General features: G+C 42.4%; 2 protein-coding genes across 2 annotated transcripts in view; one reads left to right on the top strand and one right to left on the bottom strand.

Annotated features, from left to right (window-relative positions):
• The window catches only part of TMEM131 (transmembrane protein 131), a 152,981-nt gene that overhangs the window by 25,822 nt on the left and 108,840 nt on the right, over positions 1-18,319 (top strand). The window lies entirely within an intron of this gene.
• Positions 1-18,319, bottom strand: part of VWA3B (von Willebrand factor A domain containing 3B) — a 67,112-nt gene that overhangs the window by 32,387 nt on the left and 16,406 nt on the right. The window contains 7 exon segments of the mRNA XM_083501629.1: positions 1,987-2,169; positions 3,209-3,307; positions 4,656-4,787; positions 6,740-6,878; positions 9,163-9,317; positions 10,559-10,752; positions 11,797-11,913. Of these exon segments, the coding sequence (XP_083357755.1) occupies positions 1,987-2,169; positions 3,209-3,307; positions 4,656-4,787; positions 6,740-6,878; positions 9,163-9,317; positions 10,559-10,752; positions 11,797-11,913 (1,019 nt within the window).

Raw genomic sequence — 18,319 nt, 5'->3', positions numbered from 1 at the left:
TTTTCTAATCCAGTTAAGATTATACATAAAAATATATATCCTGCAGGGGGAAAAAACTCATGCTTGAAAGTTAATTCAGCTTCATCCTTTACTATAGCTACTGATGTAATAACGTAACTATGATGGATGATCATGGAGATACATTCTGCTGCAAATCTAAAATCCCATTACTGCACCCTAAGAATTATTATTGAATTATTTGTCATTCATCTTTCTGATATATAATCCCCCACACTCTGATAACACATCCATTTCTTATTTTTTCCCCATTTCATAACTAATGCACTTCTCAAAGGTGAAGTAAAAACATAAACCTGTCATTCCAGCAACCTTCCTCCTCTTACCAGCGTGGAGGGGTCTGAAATGGAAATAGCCATAAAACAAAGGGTGGAAATCCACATCCCTGTTTCAAAGCCCCTACAGCAAAAAAAAAAGACTTGCCTTGAGAGTTTAAGCTGTGCTCACTGCTAAAGTGAATGTAAGAAAACACCCGACTTAGACAGCAGCCAATTTTAGCATATATACAAGTTTGTTCTTTGTAGATGTACTAGAGCTTATTAAAATCAACACATGCACACGCCCTTCAGCCAGGCTATTTATCCTCCCAGTGGCAAGGCTACTTCTCCTTTCATTCAGTACATCTGCCCAGGATATTACACAGAGTTAACAGCAAGCATGAGCATCATCAGACACCTGTCAAAGCCCACACCCCAGCAAAGAGATCACTGCTAACAGCTCATCAGGTAGGAGACCCAGCAAGTGGGGAGAGGGGTAAGAAACCATATTGGTTCTGCCATTGCATTTCCACTGCACTGACCTTCCCGCCACCTCAGCTCTCTGCCTCCCAGTAAGCAACAGAGACACATCTGCCAAGTCTTAACCCCAAAACCCTTGGGCACTCATCCTCCTTGCTGTTGCTTCCTGTTCATCTGCTTCCTTCAAGCAATGACAAGAACAATGAGAAAGGCAGCAGAGGCCTCCACTTGCTTTGATCTCTCCTCCTGGGTAAGGGGTGTGCAGACTGGGCCCCAAAGGAGATCGCTAGTGGTGATCATGGCAAAGAGACTGGGACTGGCTGGATGAGGAAGAGCGCTGGGCACCGCCCACCGAAGAACCCTCCAGGGAGGACATAGAAGAAGCAGGATGGTGGTGGTGGGACACTGGGGAGCAGACTGAGGAAGGAACGAGCTGGGAGGTGCTATAAGCAGGAGGTATGAGCAATCAAGGGGGATCAGGAGAAAGAGGCCCTTCCAGGACAGGAGGCTGAGGATCTCAGTGTGAGCACAGACTTAGACGGAGGGAAGTCAGAGGTTACCCCCGCTACCCAGCAGCAGGACAGTCCCAGTCCTGCCTGCTCCCCCTCCCGGCACCCCGCTCACGGAGAGTCCTGCATGTTACTGAGCAATGGACCAGACAGGCCCAGAGATGGAGCCCCCCCCCCATGCCTCAGTCTCCATCTGCTTGGGAGGAATCCAGAGTGAGAGGCTAGAGGGGAAAGGCGGGGCCAGTGGTCAGTTTCAGCAACATCTACAGCTAAATGAGAGGATCCAAAGGAACTCTGCTGTGTTGTTACTTTATGTGAAAAATAGCTAATTGCATTTCGTGACTCAAGTTCTTTCCTGCCCCGTGGATGACCTGGGCTCGCCTGACAGCCCCCTGACATTCACATATCTTACTCTAGGGTCCCTCAACATCTGGCACCAAACACCAGTATTCACAAGTGCCCTTGAAAATTAGGGCTCGGGGGACTCTCCCACAAAGGCTAAGATTTGGCAGAGATAAGCTGTCAGCTAATCCTCCTGATGAGGCCTGAGTTCTGGTATATCCATTTTGCTTTTCAAAAATGCTTTTGAACCTTCCGATTTATGCAGACCTGATTAAGAACTTTGTGCACTAACCAATTTCATCAAAGGTTATTGTACAGCCTCCTTGGTATGAAAAAGAAACACCTTAAAGTCTTCATCTCAACTTTTACTAAAGACTTGCCTCAGAAGGTTTTGGAGCATCAGGGTCTCTCAAAATAATATGATAGTAATGAAACCGTCCACCTGTCTCACTGGCCAATTCATTTAAAAATTTATTCGCTCCGGTATCATCACAGTTAAAGGAAATAGTGTGAATTGGAATGTTTCGGTGAAGCTGGAGCTGGTCTAGAATTCTATCGGGGGGCTAAAAAAGAGAGAGAGAGAGAGAGAGAAATTAAATGTATTGACACAGAGATATTAACCAATACACACCGCAGAACAAATCAACTGGCTTCAGATTATATCTTCTTGAGGAAGTGATAGAAGCATTAACGCCTTCTGTGATTTATACCATAACAGACAGTGATTGAACTACAGGCAATCATCAAAACAAAAAGGAAGCTTAATTCCACTGGCTGAGTGTGGCATCCTGGGGATCAAAGTTCTCATTCAGAAGGCTCTAATTTGCTATTTCAGCATCTTCATCCAACAATCCAAACACTGAAGGAATCTTCAGGTTGATCTTGCTTCTGTGGGGTCCACAAGGCTGGCAGAACCAGCATTGATTGTGCCGTATGCCCAGCTAGTTTCCCAAACTGGGTATGACATCTTCCCAGGTAAAAAAGTGTCCCTCTATCTCCAGGACATGGATTGCAGCTCCTGCCACCACACTGTCTCCTTAATGTTTGCTGTGCTTGATAAAGCTACGCTTTCCCATAACCAATACCTTCCCCCCACCACTGCGGCTCCACTCCCCCAGCTGGTCCTCCCTAAGGTCCTTGAGCCATTTCTCCTTCCTTAGCAACCCTCCACTCATTGTTTCTCCCATTCCAACTGTCTTCCAAGACCATAATCAATGCTGCTTTCTCTACCCAGTACCTACAACTGTTTTTCTCTCCCTACAACCCCCCTCCCCCAAGCTGCCTGCCCCAGTTTTCTCAAGAACCTCCTTTCCCATCTACCCAAAAACCTCAGCTTTTGGACCCTCCTACTCTGGGTGCTGGAAGATCATGCTTCCTCTGTTATCATGCGTCCTTCACCATGTCCTCTTCCCAGACTCTCATGGTCCCAATGTCTGTCTGGAAGAAAAGATGGTGAGGACACAAAGATATGTATCTTCCTTGAACTGACTCAGACTTGTCTCAGTTTGGCCAGCCCTGCTCTACATCAATGCTCTGCTTTGTCATATAGCCAGTGTTACATCATCATACTGCCCTGACATGTCTTACTTCTACCATAGATACCTGGTCAGGTCTCCCATCAGTGAGAAGATAAATGGCTTGAGTGTCACTATCAGAATAGGCAATCTGAAGTGCTTTCAGGGTATTTGTAGAACTTCCAATCTAAGCAGTCAACAGAGGGGGGAAAATCAGGAGGAGATGGAAACATTAACAGCGCTAAACTTGTGAAATGGATTGTCGCATCTCTTTGTCAGGTGTGCTAGTGAGAGGAACCTCACAATTTGTCCAAAGGAAAGACTTATTTCAGTCCCGGAAGTAGTCTAAATCACCTGGTGGGCAACAGTCAAAATAGATTCCTTCCAGTAGCATACTTTTATGATAAATGTATGAAATCTTTCTGCAGGAACTCGTCCCAAGATAGATTTCTGTGCTTCGAATACAGTGATACAACCAAAGGTGTTTTCACACTGATGCTAAATGCTCTTTTGAGACCCAATGGTCCACTTCAAACATCACATCCCTGGTCCAACAAATCATGGTTTTGTTCAATCAGGAATGTACTGTACACCTATGTGCTCTCTTCTTGCTCCTCCCATTTTCTGTTCCCCTTTTGGATTGGGCTTAATACAAGACTTCCTGGTTTGTCAAGACTACAGTTTGCTGTGCCGTTCAAACCAGAAACTGTGGGTTGAGTGCTCCTACAAAGCAGAATCAATTTCTGGTTTGTAGGGAACACTCAAAGTTCAGTGTACTGTGGCGTGACAAACTAGGAAGTCTTGTATTGTCAGGAACATGAGGAGGAAAGGGGAGCAATAGTAGTAGTAGTAGTAGTAGTAATAATAATAATAATAATAATAATAATAATAATAATAATTTATTTATATCCCGCCCTCTCCGGCGAGGCAGGGCTCAGGGCAGCTAACATCAAAATATATAATACACTAAAACATTAAGTCAAACAATCGATTAAAATACAGCTTAAATTAAATTAAAAGCAAAATAGAATCATATGGCTACCCATATGAATTATAATGGTGCTTAGACCTTAGATTCAAATCCTCATTCAGCTATGAAGGTGACCTTGTGCAATCACTATATTTCAGTCTAATCAACTTTACAGTATTGCTGTGAATAAACTGGAGGTTGCCCCAGCTGCTAAGAGCATAAAATGGAAGAGGTATACAATCATGACTTCTTTGGAGAAACTGTGGGTTTAAAATGTGCTTAAGAACAATGCAGGAACTCTTATATTTAAGCTGTGTACACGAGGGAACATAGAAAAGAGCACACAGACACATGCAGCACATTCCCATAGCTTGTTAGATCAGGAATGTGTTGGCTGAACCAGGAATGTCTTAAATGCAGAAGGGGAGTGGGAGAAGGTGTTACTCTTGCAAATAAAATTGTGCCTTTCAAGCCAGCTTTATAGTAACCAAAAATTAATTGAAGTGCACAGCAAAAACTTGGGTTACTCACATTTTCTTAAAGTGCTTTTTGTTCCTATATTTACCTCCAGATTGTTTACCCATAGTAGAGCTTCTTCCAAACTTTCTTCATTAACTCTAGCAAGTTTCTCCTTCCAAGCCACTGCCTCAGTGTCAAATCTAACAAAGTTAACTTTGGTTTTGTCTCTCAGTTGTTCCTGTAAGAAATGCTCCATTGAATTCTCCTTCATAGAAGAAATGTCACACTTTTTGCTGTACTTGAAAAGCAAATGACTACAGGAGCACATTTCATTCTTCTAGAAGTGCTAACGATTATTTATTTTTGGAGATTGTAAATCTACCTCACAGTGTTTTGAACGTACTGAATCTACCCACACACCTCAAACTGGAGAAAGTACCGTATCTTTCGCTCTATAAGACGCACCCAATCATAAGACGCACCTAGTTTTAGAGGAGGAGAACAAGAAAAAAAATGTTCTCTCCCTCTCTGTGCAGCGCCCCTTCAGCAAAGTGGCAGGAGAAACGGAGCTCCTGCCATTTCTCCTCCCGCTTCGCTGAAGAGGCACTGCGCAGAGAGGGAAAGCTGCGCAGCGCCTCTCCAGCGAAGCGAAGCCAGGAGAGCCAGAGGGATCAATCCCTCTTGCTCTCCTGGCTTCAGCAAAAGCAATGCGAAGCCTCCTGAGCACAGCGGGAGCACTCCCGCTGCCCTCAGGAGGCTTTGGGCGGCTGTCCCTGAAGCCAGGAGAGCAGCTGTGCAGCCTGCATTCGCTCCATAAGACGCACACACATTTCCCCTTAGTTCTTAGGAGGGGGAAAGTGCATCTTATAGAGCGAAAAATACAGTATCTATGTTTTCATTAGATAGAGGGGGGAAATTGTCACTGAATGGTAGTTAGGGATGTTAGGCATCGTTTCCCATTCCGCTCTGTAATCATCGCATGCAGCACTGTTTCCATTTCCGCTGCTGTTTGCCTTCTACCAAAGACAGCTTTATTATTCTCGCTATCTGATGTGGTGAAATTACATAACTTACATAATGAATTATGTAAATGCCATTGTCACTATGTTATTCCAACCCCATTCATTTCAATGCAAAGGAAACACACAAAAAATGGGGGGGGGGCACACATAATCAGTGAAATATCATTCATGAACCAAAAGCAATGGCAGCAAATGTGGATCATATTGTGGATCAAATTGATTTTCATTCTGGACATAGGGATGTACAGTGGTACCTTGGTTCTCAAACGCCAAAAATCCCGGAACATTTTTCAGAAGCCGAACATCCGATGCGACTATTGGCTATTGTTTCCAGGGTCCCTGCACCAATCAGAAGTGCCATGCCTTGGTTTTCGAACATTTCAAAAGTCAAATGGACTTCCAGAACAGATTAAGTTCGAGAACCATGGTACCACTGGATTTGGCGCTTTTGTTTTTGCTATTTATTTTGCATTTTTGTTTTTGAGGCTTTTTGGGTTAATTTGTTTTTGTGACTGTGTGGAACCCAGTTCAGCTACTGATTGATTGACTGATTGTGTGACTGTGGAAATGGATAAAAGACCCCCATTCAAACATTGACTATCATCAGTGCAGGTAAGGGGAAAAAGTAATTTTAATTTTTATCATCCACAATGATGTCTTATTTATTTTATGGTACAGTACATTATTGCTTTCATTTTATGGATCAATGTTCTCATTAGATAGTAGAATTCATGTTAAATTGCTGTTTTAGGGGTTGTTTTTAAAAGTCTGGAACAGATTAATCTGTTTGCATTATTTTCTATGGGAAAGCGTGCTTTGGTTTTGGAATGCTTTGGTTTTGGAACAGAATTCCAGATCAGAAGTTTGAGAACCAAGGTACCACTGTATAAACAAACATCAGCAATTTCTACTCCCGTTTCCACTCTCCTATTGGCAGAGCACATAGTTTGCACTCGATAAGGTCCCAGGTTTTGTCCTTGCATCTCTAGGCAGGATTGGAAAGAATCCTGTCTGAAGCACTGGGAGTAGACCAGTTAGGTGGACTAATCAATCATCTGACTTGGTACAGCTTTCTATATCCCTCTGCATGACTGGAGAAATATAGAATATGTCTTTGCACGCATTTTGTTTTACAATCCTTGCCTTGGGGAACATAGTTGTCACTCACCCGCATGAGCTGAAATATTTTCTGCTTCACCACGGGCAGTTTGTCTTTCATAGAGTGGGATGTATCAATGAGAAAATAGATGTTATCTTCGGTTACATCTCCAAAGAGTGCTCTGCTCCCTTTTTTCAGCTCCTGAAGTCTACAGGAAAACACATTCAATGTGAAATGAGAGGAACAGACTAAACTGTGTAAAACGCTCCCTTTGTCTTTCCTTAACTATCCTATTCTTGTAAAAACTTATCTGATAATAGAGATCAAATAGAAAAACCCAGTCAAATATTATTTTTAAAGAAAACTAAAGTCATTATATATACAATACCCTTTAAACGTGAAAACCTATTAAAGCTTAAAACCATACAAGAATGGGATCTAGCGTCTAGAACTCCTCTGCATTTTAAGGGGTATCAGTATGGTGTGGTAGTTTGAGTGTTGGACTAGGACTGAGAAGACAAGGTCTTTGTAGGCCACGAAGTTCACCAGAAGACATTAGGCCAATGACCACCTCTCCACTTGACCTATCTCAAATTGCAAGGGTAAAATGAGGTTGAGGGACTATGTATTCTGCTTTGAGGCCCCTGAAGTATATTATTAATGGTAACATCGTCAACATCAATTTTTTAAAAAAAAATTTTTTATTCAATTACAGTATAAAAGTATTATTGTTTACTATATAATTATTGTGTTGCTTCACAAATTCCTGATAATGTACTCATTACCATTTCCCCTTCATCTCAAAATGTACTGCATAAAAATAAATACCTGAATAGTTGACATGGCAACCTAGAGAAGCCATAGTGTCAGAGAAGGCTGTTTACCATGTTAGGTTCATTACCTCCTGTTCCTTAGCTTAACCTTTTCCCACCCATGGCCTTTTAAACTGTACTCTCACATTAATACACCTACATCAATGTGTGGGCTGCGTGTTTCAAAACAACACTTAACCAACCACTTTACTGGCGAATATAGAGCAAGGGTATGGAACCGATAACCATCCAGATATTGTAGGACTCCCAACTCCCATCTGCTCCATGCAGCATGGCCAATTGTCAGCAAAGATGGGAGTTGTAGACCAAAACATCTGGAGAACATCAAACCAGGAAAGGCTATAATTCAGAGAACTATGTGGGATGTAACATCACAAAAGCAGTCAAATAAAACATTTCCTGTTTGCCCAGAGTGGACACACAGGGGAATGTTGCTCCATCCAGGAGGACTTCCTGTCACACCTGGTCTTGAGCATCCTCCCCCTGTAGATGGGCTTGACCCTGGGAGACCCCATAAAAGAGCTGGTCATGCAGCCATCTTCCCCTTTTCTCTTGATGCTCGTCCTCTTGTATTATCTTGATGCTTTTGCTGTGTGCTGTCTCTCAGCCAGCAGCACATGAACCCACACTTTTCTATGTATCTGTAACTACAAGCTAAAGCCTGCCTTCAGGATCACACTGTGGACTGAATGTGTGTAAACCTTATCACTACTTTAAAAGAAGATTTCACTGTGTCATTATTGTTTTAAGAGGGAACAAAAGGGGATTAACCAGGAACAAAGCCAATCTGGACAAGCCAGACTGGATTGCTTAACTCAAGTGATTCTCACAAATCCAATCAACTAGCTTCCTGCTATGTACAGTGGTACCTCAGGTTACATACGCTTCAGGATACATACGCTTCAGGTTACAGACTCCGCTAACCCAGAAATAGTACCTCGGGTTAAGAACTTTGCTTCAGGATGAGAACAGAAATTGTGCTCCGGCAGCGCGGCGGCAGCAAGAGGCCCCATTAGCTAAAGTGGTGCTTCAGGTTAAGAACAGTTTCAGGTTAAGAACGGACCTCCGGAATGATTTAAGTACCTAACCCGAGGTACCACTGTACATGGGAATATGTGCCGCTACAAGCTCACTAGCGTGAGTGAGGAAGGATAACATTAATCAATATATCCTCTCCTACTGTCCTCAACGTTCCCACAAACTATGCTGAGGCCTGCTTAACAAACGATATAGTGCATCTTCTGAGAAGGGGATCACAGGTTCCCCATCCCAGTCATGCAGAATACAGAGCGTTACAGGTTAGGCATGAAAATGTTGCATTTAGGTTCAGGTATGATCTCAAACCCACAGGTGAATTACACCATAACTTGAGAAGCCATGTAAGAAGACTGAATTGGTGATACAAACATGTTCTGTAATATCTCTCTCAATAAGGTCACTCTAAATGCTTTATCAGCTAATCTTTGTGTGACTTTTTTCCCATATGCTAATCCAAAAGTTTTTTTAAGGCCTTGTGAAAGTTTTAAGACCTGACAAAAGTTTATAACAGTGCCCAAATATCGCACAATCATTTTTAAAGCAGACAAAAGTTATGCATTGGATAGCTTTCCCATTATGGGACGCTGCTTTTGAAAATATTGCATTAGAAAGCAATTGAACCTTAGTTCCATTTGATCGAGAACAGTCTTCATTTTATCTTCATACTGTTTGCACCTTTCCCCAGTCAAATGCATATGCAGCGTGGGCCCATCTTCCAAGTCTGTATGCAAAAACTTGTCGCAGTATTTTGCATCGATTAACTTCTTGTTAGACTCCTATATGAGCAAGACGTTCGGGGGAGAAAGTGGAGACATGATCTATACAAAGCATTGGTTAGAACATTTTAATGCTGCATTTTTATGAAGACATGGCAAACACACACACTCTCAAGCTCTCTTAGGCCTCCCTGTCCAACCCAAAACAGCGTCCCCCCCATCCCCTGCTTGGGCTTGTGGGGGAAAACTATTGTAGCTAATAGAAGACTTTTTCCCAGCCTAATTGCAACATGGGGTACGATCACTGGCGGAGGAAGAGGAGTGCGGGGGGAGCATACCGCCCCCGGCAGCATGATCCCGGTAGAGCGCTATCGCGGCTGTACCCGCCCAACCACACTGGGTGCCCTGCCCCTGCAGGTGGCACCCCCCGCCCCCACGATGCGCACCAGCCCCGCTCCCGCCTGCTCTCCACTTCCCGGTGCTGGAGCATGAAGCACTGCCGCTGGGTAGGACAGAGGGAGTCACAACTGGGGAAAGCAGATTTAAGTCCCCCAAATAATTCTAGGAACTGCAGTTTGCTAAGGAACTGTAGCTCTGTGAGTGGAAAACTACAGTTCCCAGGATTCTTTGGGGGGTAGGTCAAGTGTTTTAAATGTACTTTTAACTGTATAGTGTAGATCCACCCTGACAAGATGCTGACTTGAACTCACTTCCTCTTCCTCCATGCCTCCCTCATGACAGCATACATCTTTAACATTCTCTTCTGCTTAGATGAAAGAGGATGTGGCGCCTGCTGCACCATGCCAGAAGCTCTGTGGTCAGTGTGACCAAACCAGTCTAATTTACCTTCCCCTCAACTTCCCTCCCCTTTCTGCAGTTATTTTATATCTTTTTTATTACTGCATATTCAATTCAAATATATTTACTAATTTTCCCTTATCTTCCCCTTAATTATATCTTACTGCCTGTGTTTATATCAGTCCCAATAGTGTTTTGTTTTGTTTTGTTTTTAATTGTATCTTCAAACTGTCAATAAATTTTCCCCATTCTATTTTTTTAAAGTCTCTCTTCCTGGTTTCTTATTCATCCAGTGAGTTCCACCATTTCTGCGTTTTCCATCAGTTTCAGTTGCCAATCTTCCTTTGCTGGAACCACAAACCCAAAAGTTCTGGCATGTTCTTTAATCCCTCCAGAGAGATACTGACAGTGTGGATTCATCCCTGTCATAAACTAGCACAGCTGTAAACCTATGTGACAAAACTGCAGTCAAGAAAATGTACCAAAACTAGTGGATTACCTACAGCATCAGTTTGCACCGATTCATCCTGTGGCTTGGTTCTTATGTTGACAATCCCCTTTGCATGACGAAAACTGAGATCGCCAAATGCTTTTGTTATGGTCAGCTTCTGCGCTTTCAAGCCATTCTTCTGAAGCCACTCCTTGGAATTCACATAATCTTCTGCTCTTGAATCATTTACTATACCGTCAGTTTGGGCTGATGGCATAAAAAGGTATGAATGGAATGTGCATTTGCTGACACTAGACTGACCTAATATAATCAACTCAAGCACTCTCATTTTTAAAAATACATGCTTTCCTCCCTTTTACAAAGCAATACTGCTTTGTTAAAATGACCTAAGATAGGAAGACTTTGCATATGAAAAAGCAAAGCACAATGCTTTAAAAACGTAATGCCTAAATTGGGATTTCCAAATCCAGAATTTGGAAATGTAATAATCGCCCTTTGAAATCAAAACGAGTTGTTGATCAGCTTTTTGCCCTGCAAGACTACAAAGTGCCTTAATGTGCACTGTGAGAGATATAGCTTTAAGATAACCTGTAAATTGATAAGATAGGGTCCTTCGAGTCTGAAAGGATTTTGAGATAATGCATCCATTTTAAACTCCCGGCGAAGACTAAGCTTGCACTTGAACCTAGATCTCCTGGGTAAACTACCGGTACTCTATTTGAGCAAGGAAAGATGAAGTTTGCAGCTGATGGTATTTTAAAAAAATTGGGTGGATGATGTACAGTACAGACCAACAGGCAAGAGAAGTTTAGGCCATGAGGGCTGGTAGGCCTGGCCATTCTTTGCCTCCCCAGTGCTGCTTTGCTGTTTACTCTGCAGTTTAGAAAACAGCAGTTTAGAGGCAAAAGCACACATGACAGCAGAGACATAGGTATTGGCCTTATATCAAGATAAGACCATTGGGTCCATCTAGCTCAGCATTAAATAAACTGACTAGCAGCAGTCTTCCAAGATTTCAGGTAGTGTCTGCATGCATAACATGTATTCTACCAATGAGCCATGGCTTCAAGCATGCTAGAGTGGCACACTCACAATCCACACTTGCAAGAAAGATTGCAGCCACTCTATTAGGCAAACTTCCTGCAACATGCAGATCTGTAAGAGCAACCTTATCCTTTTGAGTGACACTGACTTACAATTGTCCGTAATGGAATCGAGAGCATAATCATCAATGCTGCAATGCAGTCAGAATATTTTTTAAAAATAAATGTGTGTGTGTTCATAACATACCTGAAGGTAGTTCAGACTGCTCAAACTCTATCAGAATTCTCTGAACTTGTATCAGTGCATTCCTGGCTTCTTCCATCTCCTTCCAGATCAAGTACACATCTTCTCTGACCCCTGTTCCTGAATTTTGGAGTATACGTATACGATATACGATATCTTTATTGTCATTGTCCCATGCAGAATAATGAAATTGAAAAACTACATAAAACTACATAAAAACTACGCAAAACATTCTAAAATCCCTAAAAACTCTGAAACCCCATTTTAAAATACACTATACTATAGAGACCCCTTATGCTGCATTTAGAACCAGAATTGCATTTGCGTAGAAACTGTTTCTCAGGCAGCTAATCCTGGCCTTTAAAACCCTATACCTTCTTCCAGAAGGCAGAAGCTGAAAGAGATAATTTCCGGGGTGCGTACTATCCTGCGCTATCTCTGCCGCTTTCTTATGTCACCTGGCAGCATAGATTTGATCTAAGGTGGGAAGAGTGCACCCAATTATTCTAATGCAAGAGTAATGCAAGAGGCACAGAAATAGAAGCAAATTTAGTTACCTACTGAGTTTCTCTGGCCTTTCATGCCCTCTGAATGCCTTTACTTTTGATAATCATAGAGGAGTCATGGACAATCACTGCACACCTTTCAATAATATATCTAGGAAAAAACGCATTCCGAGTACATGGGAATGACTAATGCAGATGGGGGAAGCAAATCTGAGCTGGTTTTATAGTGTCTGACAGTAAACCTAAAGACCTGTGGATTGCTTTCTTTGGACTGCATCTAGACCCACGGGTTTGGTTTGGTTTTTTGCCAAAAAAAAAAAATTATATTGATTAAAAGAACTACAGCTCACATTGTTCTTTTTTTTTTTAAAGAACCCATTATGAAACATTTATTCATGCATCTGCAAATATCTCTGTGCTGCCAAACCAAAAAACTATCAAGGCAGTGGACAGTGTTAATCATGATTTTAAAGTGAATAAACAAAAATAAGCCAAATATAACAAATCAGGTTAATACCTCAGCTGGATCACCCCTGTGTGAACAGCTATGCGAACATACGTGTTTTAACATGATCACTAAGGACTGGTAATTTTTGTTTCTGAACTCTTATACACTTATTATATATTTTAAAAGTGCAAGCTCATAGGTACACCATCATCATTTATTATTTATACCCCGCCCATCTGGCTGGGTTACCCCAGCCACTCTGGGTGGCTTCAAACAAAATATTAAAAAAGTTAAAATGCAATAAAATATCAAACATTAAAAATTTCCCTAAACAGGACTGCCTTCAGGTGTCCTCTAAAAGTCATATAGTTGTTAATTTCCTTGACATCTGATGGGAGGGCATTCCACAGGGCGGGGGCCACTACTGAGAAGGCCCTCTCTGCCTGGTTCCCTGTAACTTTGCTTCTTATAGTGAGGGAACCGCCAGAAGGCCCTTGGAGCTGGACCTCAGTGTCCAGGCTGGACGATGGGGGTGGAGACACTCCTTCAGGAAATACTTGAATGCATACCCCAAATGGAAAAAGGTAGTGAAGAGGAAAGGAACAGTTACTGAGCGGAGGGACCAAAGCACACAGCACAGAAATATCACATCAGGGATCGCCCACTGGTATGGATGTGAAATAAAAAGCATAGCTATGGAAAGCATTAAACCGTGTGCATTTGAACCTTGTGTGTCCATCACCCACAGAGAAAAATCACATGTGAATGGCCCGTTTGTGAGATCTTGCCCCTACCTGGAAGCACCCATTGCTATAGTGAGTCAAAGCTGTGTGTTCCAGCCTACCAATAAAAAATCCTGCAGAGAAGTATACTGCATCTCCACGTACAGAGCATGCAGAAATGCAGCGCTCTCTACAGATGCTTGCAATATAAAATGTGCATTTGATGTAGTCCACAAATGTTTAAGCCTTGATAAATATGTGGAATCGTTAAGGTGCCACAAATCTTCTCCTCACCGCAAACCCTACTTATCACAATGGTGGGCATTTTGCTAGTAGAGCCACACCGCGATTAAATGCTATAAAAAAATCTCAGCATGGATGCAGATAAGATAGGGAATCACACACAGCCACAAAAATATCACAAGAACAAATGTGTGCTTCTTTTCCTATATACCAGAAAGCTTCTCTGGCGCTGTATTTTAAATCAAATATATCTGCAAACGTGTTAGTTCACTGCGCCTGCAAAGCAGTCACAGATTGACTCCCCATCATTAAATACCAGCACCAGCTTTATTTGCCTGCAGTATCAGCTTAACCCTCTTCTGTGCCAAGATAATGTCATGGTTTATGATGCTGCAGTGGCACCGCAGTTGGTGCGAACTACTTTTTAAGGAGTTTATTTCCTGGCACAGCAAAATCTTGAGAGGGGGCCATAAGCCGCAGATCTGACAGCAACATGCTTCAGCTATCATAAAACTTTGAAGAAGCTAATATTTGAGGATCCAATAAATCTACAATTATTGCTCAGCTGAAATAAAGTATGTATGTTCTTGCATATGCACAAGTGCAGCTCTAACAGAAACAGCAAGGTTCCTCTCACTCCTTTTTCTTCTAGCATTGCACAGCTTTAAATGTGCTATTGTATACTGCCATCTCCTGGGACTCTCCTATATTTCTACTTTCATATTAGAGGGGGAAATCAGCCTAGGAGAATGAAGGAAAGGTTAGTAGCACACAGTTCTTAAAAGAATCCAAGAGGATTTGCTGTTCTCATTTATTAGCCAGAAATAAATTTTATTGCTTAAAAACAAGCAGTGGCTTATTATCACCACCATTTGGTGGGGGGGGGGCACATAAACCTGTACAAACCAGGACCATCAGATTACAGTCTGTCTAAAATGAACCACATTCACTATGATTTGGCCATTTAAAGTTATTCCCAATGCTTATTTTGTGCAAGCCACTTTTATACTTGCTTGGAACTATAAGGAAGCATAGGCACTTTAAATTTTTTAGTTATTTAGGTTCACCATGTGATGATCATAATATTGAGCAACATGAACTTCTGAAAATACTACACTTCATGGTTTTCCACTCTGAAAGTATTTGTTTATTCTCTCATGTTTCTTTTAATGTTTAATAGACTATTGTATTTTAATATTCTGTTGGAAGCCGCCCAGAGTGGCTGGGGAAACCCAGCCAGATGGGCGGGGTATAAATAATAATAATATATTATTATTATTATTATTATTATTATTATTATTATTATTATTATTATTATACCGCTGCATGAATCCCACCACAATTCACAATGGGTTAAGACCTCCTGACGGCCTTTGCCTAATAATAATAATAATAATAATAATAATAATAATAATAATAATAGTAAAATATAACCTGCATATCAGACTCAGCATACCTTGAAAACCCAGGTGCTTAAGAAAAGAAACAGGCTCAAAAGTTTTATTTGAACTGGGTCACAAATCGGCCCAGAAGAGAAAGAAAGAGCTGCTAACTGATTTCTTCTGGGCATCTGCAACTGGGCAATAAACAAATAAAACAATGGCTCTGTTCTGCACACACCACTGACCGTGAATGTTTAATTTGTTTATTGCCTGCTCAATAAACTGCACCGCCACAGAACACGGGAACAAGTTGCATGCAGTTCCAGACCTGCATTTTCTTGCATATGCTTGGTATGTTAGGATCAGGCTGCTCTGGCACAGAGACATGAAAAGGAAAGGTAGACACTAGCAAGCCCTTCTGAAGCGACACATGGAGGCAGTAGCAGACTGAGATAAAAGCAAGCACTCATCAGCAGCTTTGCTTCTTAAAATGTATGCATGGCCCTAGGAAGGTGCCTTCACAGGTCCATGAAGGTTACTGTCAGCTACACCGCCTGCCAGTGGCTCCCAAGGGTTTCAGACCAGTCCTACCTGGAGATGCCAAGGACTGCACCTGGTACTTCCTTCATGCTTATTGATCTAAGAGCCCTTTCTTACTACGGCTTTGAGCACTTGGCCCTACCATTGGGCAGTGAGGCAGTTGTCTCAAGCAGCATATGCTATGGAGCAGCAAATGCCAGTGAGATGCTGAGTGAGGCAGAGCTGTGTTTGCATTACACAGACTGCCCTGCATCTTCTGCATTAACTTGCTGCCTTCAGGCAAGACTGGAGGTCCTTGTCCTATCACCAGCATTGGTGTAAGACTGAACAGCCAGCCCAGTGGGCTTCCGTAGGTTGTAGGAGGGGAGGGCACCATCTTGTCCTTCGCCTCAGGCAGCAAAGTGTCTTGGGCCTGCACTCAATGACACCAAACTCTATCCACCAAATAGTCAACCAGCACAGAAGGTATATCAACCTGCTACTGAGTCACAAGTTCTGTAGGACTAATTCATGAAAATATGAAACACTGATGGGCTAGTTGCCTGAACTTCACACCGGGGTCCTATGGTTAAGTAGCCTGCTTAATACTAGAGAAAGGCTCTGCTGGGTAGCTGACTGAGGACACCAGCCATGTTCCCCTAACAATTTAAGTAGTCTGGGGAGCCCACTCAAAGTATCTCTGAACCTTTAACAAGAAAGCACTAAACTTCCTAGGTTTCCTCTCTCTCTCTCTCTCTCTCTCTCTCTCTCTCTCTCTCTCTCTGATTTGGGTATCATTTAGTCCCATTTCACACACCAGCATGTCAGAATGCAATCTTTATTTTCATATTATATCTTCATTGTTTCTCAGGACATCCTTTCTAGGAAGGGCTCTATAAACAGACCCCAAAACATGCAAGACAAATATATCACTTCAGGGTCTTTTCTGCTGTAGAAGGCAGAGAGAGACAGAGAGGCAGAGGGAGTCTTGGACGTACCCAGAGTTTTCCAATTGGCTAGGCATGATGTCATAACCACAGCTATAATACTAGGTAAATTCCCAAGACTAATTGTGTTCCCTTTTAACGTGTAAATTCTATTCTGTAAAAGCAATAAATACAAGGCTTACAAAGCGTTTCTAGTAGATTACTGCACTTGCGGGCGGATTAAAACCATTCTGCAATTTAGCCGTTAAGAAAAGGGAAAGTGCAGGGGCATAATTTTAAGAGCCGCAGCAGCTTTCAACGCATCTATTGAAATATAAACGAGAGGGAGCAGGAAGGCTTCTTGCTCACAATGGAACCCAGCAGAGAGGCTCTGTTAGTTGCAAGCCATCATTAAACAGCTGCTGAATTAAAATTAAAATACAGAGGAATTAGAAAGTCGTCCCTCTTAGAAATATCACAGTCCCAAGTGACCTTTAAATAAAAGGACAAGCAGTGCTTCCAAGAAAAGAGGGCATTCTTTTTCTGGCCGCATTTTTCGCAATTAGACTTATTCTATTCTTTATGTTCCAGGATCTACTCTTTGTTTTTCAGCCTGGGGGGCAAGGGTGTCAACACCATGTGCTGGCTTGAACCCTACATGGCTTGGAGAATTAGGCTACGTACGCAACATACCTTAAAAGCATATTCTTTCCCTCAAAGAATTATGAACACTGTTGTTTGCCGAGGGTTGCTGGGAATTGGAACTTTGCAAGGGGTAAACTACACTGCCCAGATTTCTTAAGAGGGAAAGAATGCGTTTTGAAGGTTTCTCGGGTTTTTGACAGGCGGATTTGACAGGCGGGCATCCCCATCTGCTTGCCAATCATGTGGCATCACAATGACATCATGCTATTGACAATGCCGATCCTAAATAGGGTCTGGCCTGTGGAGCCAAAAAGGCCCTCCACCTTTGCAACATGCACATATATAGCATGCAGCCCAACCCTCTATGTGTGTACCCAGAAAGTAAGCTCTACTGAGTCTAATGAGACTTAATCCCAAGTCAGTGTTTACTCCAGCCTTATACAAGATAAATGAACAGACAAGCAAAAGAAAAGCCATCCTAAAAAAAACTGCAGTAAAGGCGGGCAAATTAAAACAGCTGAAAAATTAATAGCAGGATACAACAAAGTAACAGATAAAAAGAATGTTGAAAAACTAAGTCTTTAAAAGATGTCTGGAAAGTGGAAGAGACCTGGAAGACCTACACATGGAGGGTATTCCAGTCTCAGAGCCCCAAAAGGCCCAGGGATTTGTATACCTGTCCATGTAACCTCAAAGAAAGGTGGAACTAACAGCAGAGTCTCTGACTTCATCTTAACTGGTGAAAAGGCTCATGTAGGAGCAGGTGGTTCCTGGGGGTCATTTTGCCATACAGGTTGTTTTTAAAACATATTAAAGTCAAATAAATGCTGGCTAATTCCCCACCACCCTGGTGCATTTACTTATACAGTCGTACCTTGGATCCTGAACGCCTTGTGAGTCAAGCGTTTTGGCTCCCAAACGCCGCAAACCCAGAAGTGAGTGTTCCGGTTTGCAAACATTCTTTGGAACCCGAATGTCCAACATGGCTTACACGGCTTCCGATTGGCTGCAGGAGCTTCCTGCAGCCAATCAGAAGCTGCACCTTTGTTTCCAAGCGTTTTGGAAGTCGAACAGACTCCCGGAATGGATTCTGTTCCGTTTCCGAGGTACGACTGTAATGTGGAATCTCAGCATG

This window comes from Podarcis liolepis (genome assembly GCF_965112155.1).
Source record: "Podarcis liolepis genome assembly, chromosome: 4".
NCBI classification, from domain to species: domain Eukaryota; kingdom Metazoa; phylum Chordata; class Lepidosauria; order Squamata; family Lacertidae; genus Podarcis; species Podarcis liolepis.
The sequence above is the reverse complement of the archived record's forward strand: the minus strand, read 5'-3'. Positions and strand labels throughout refer to the sequence as shown.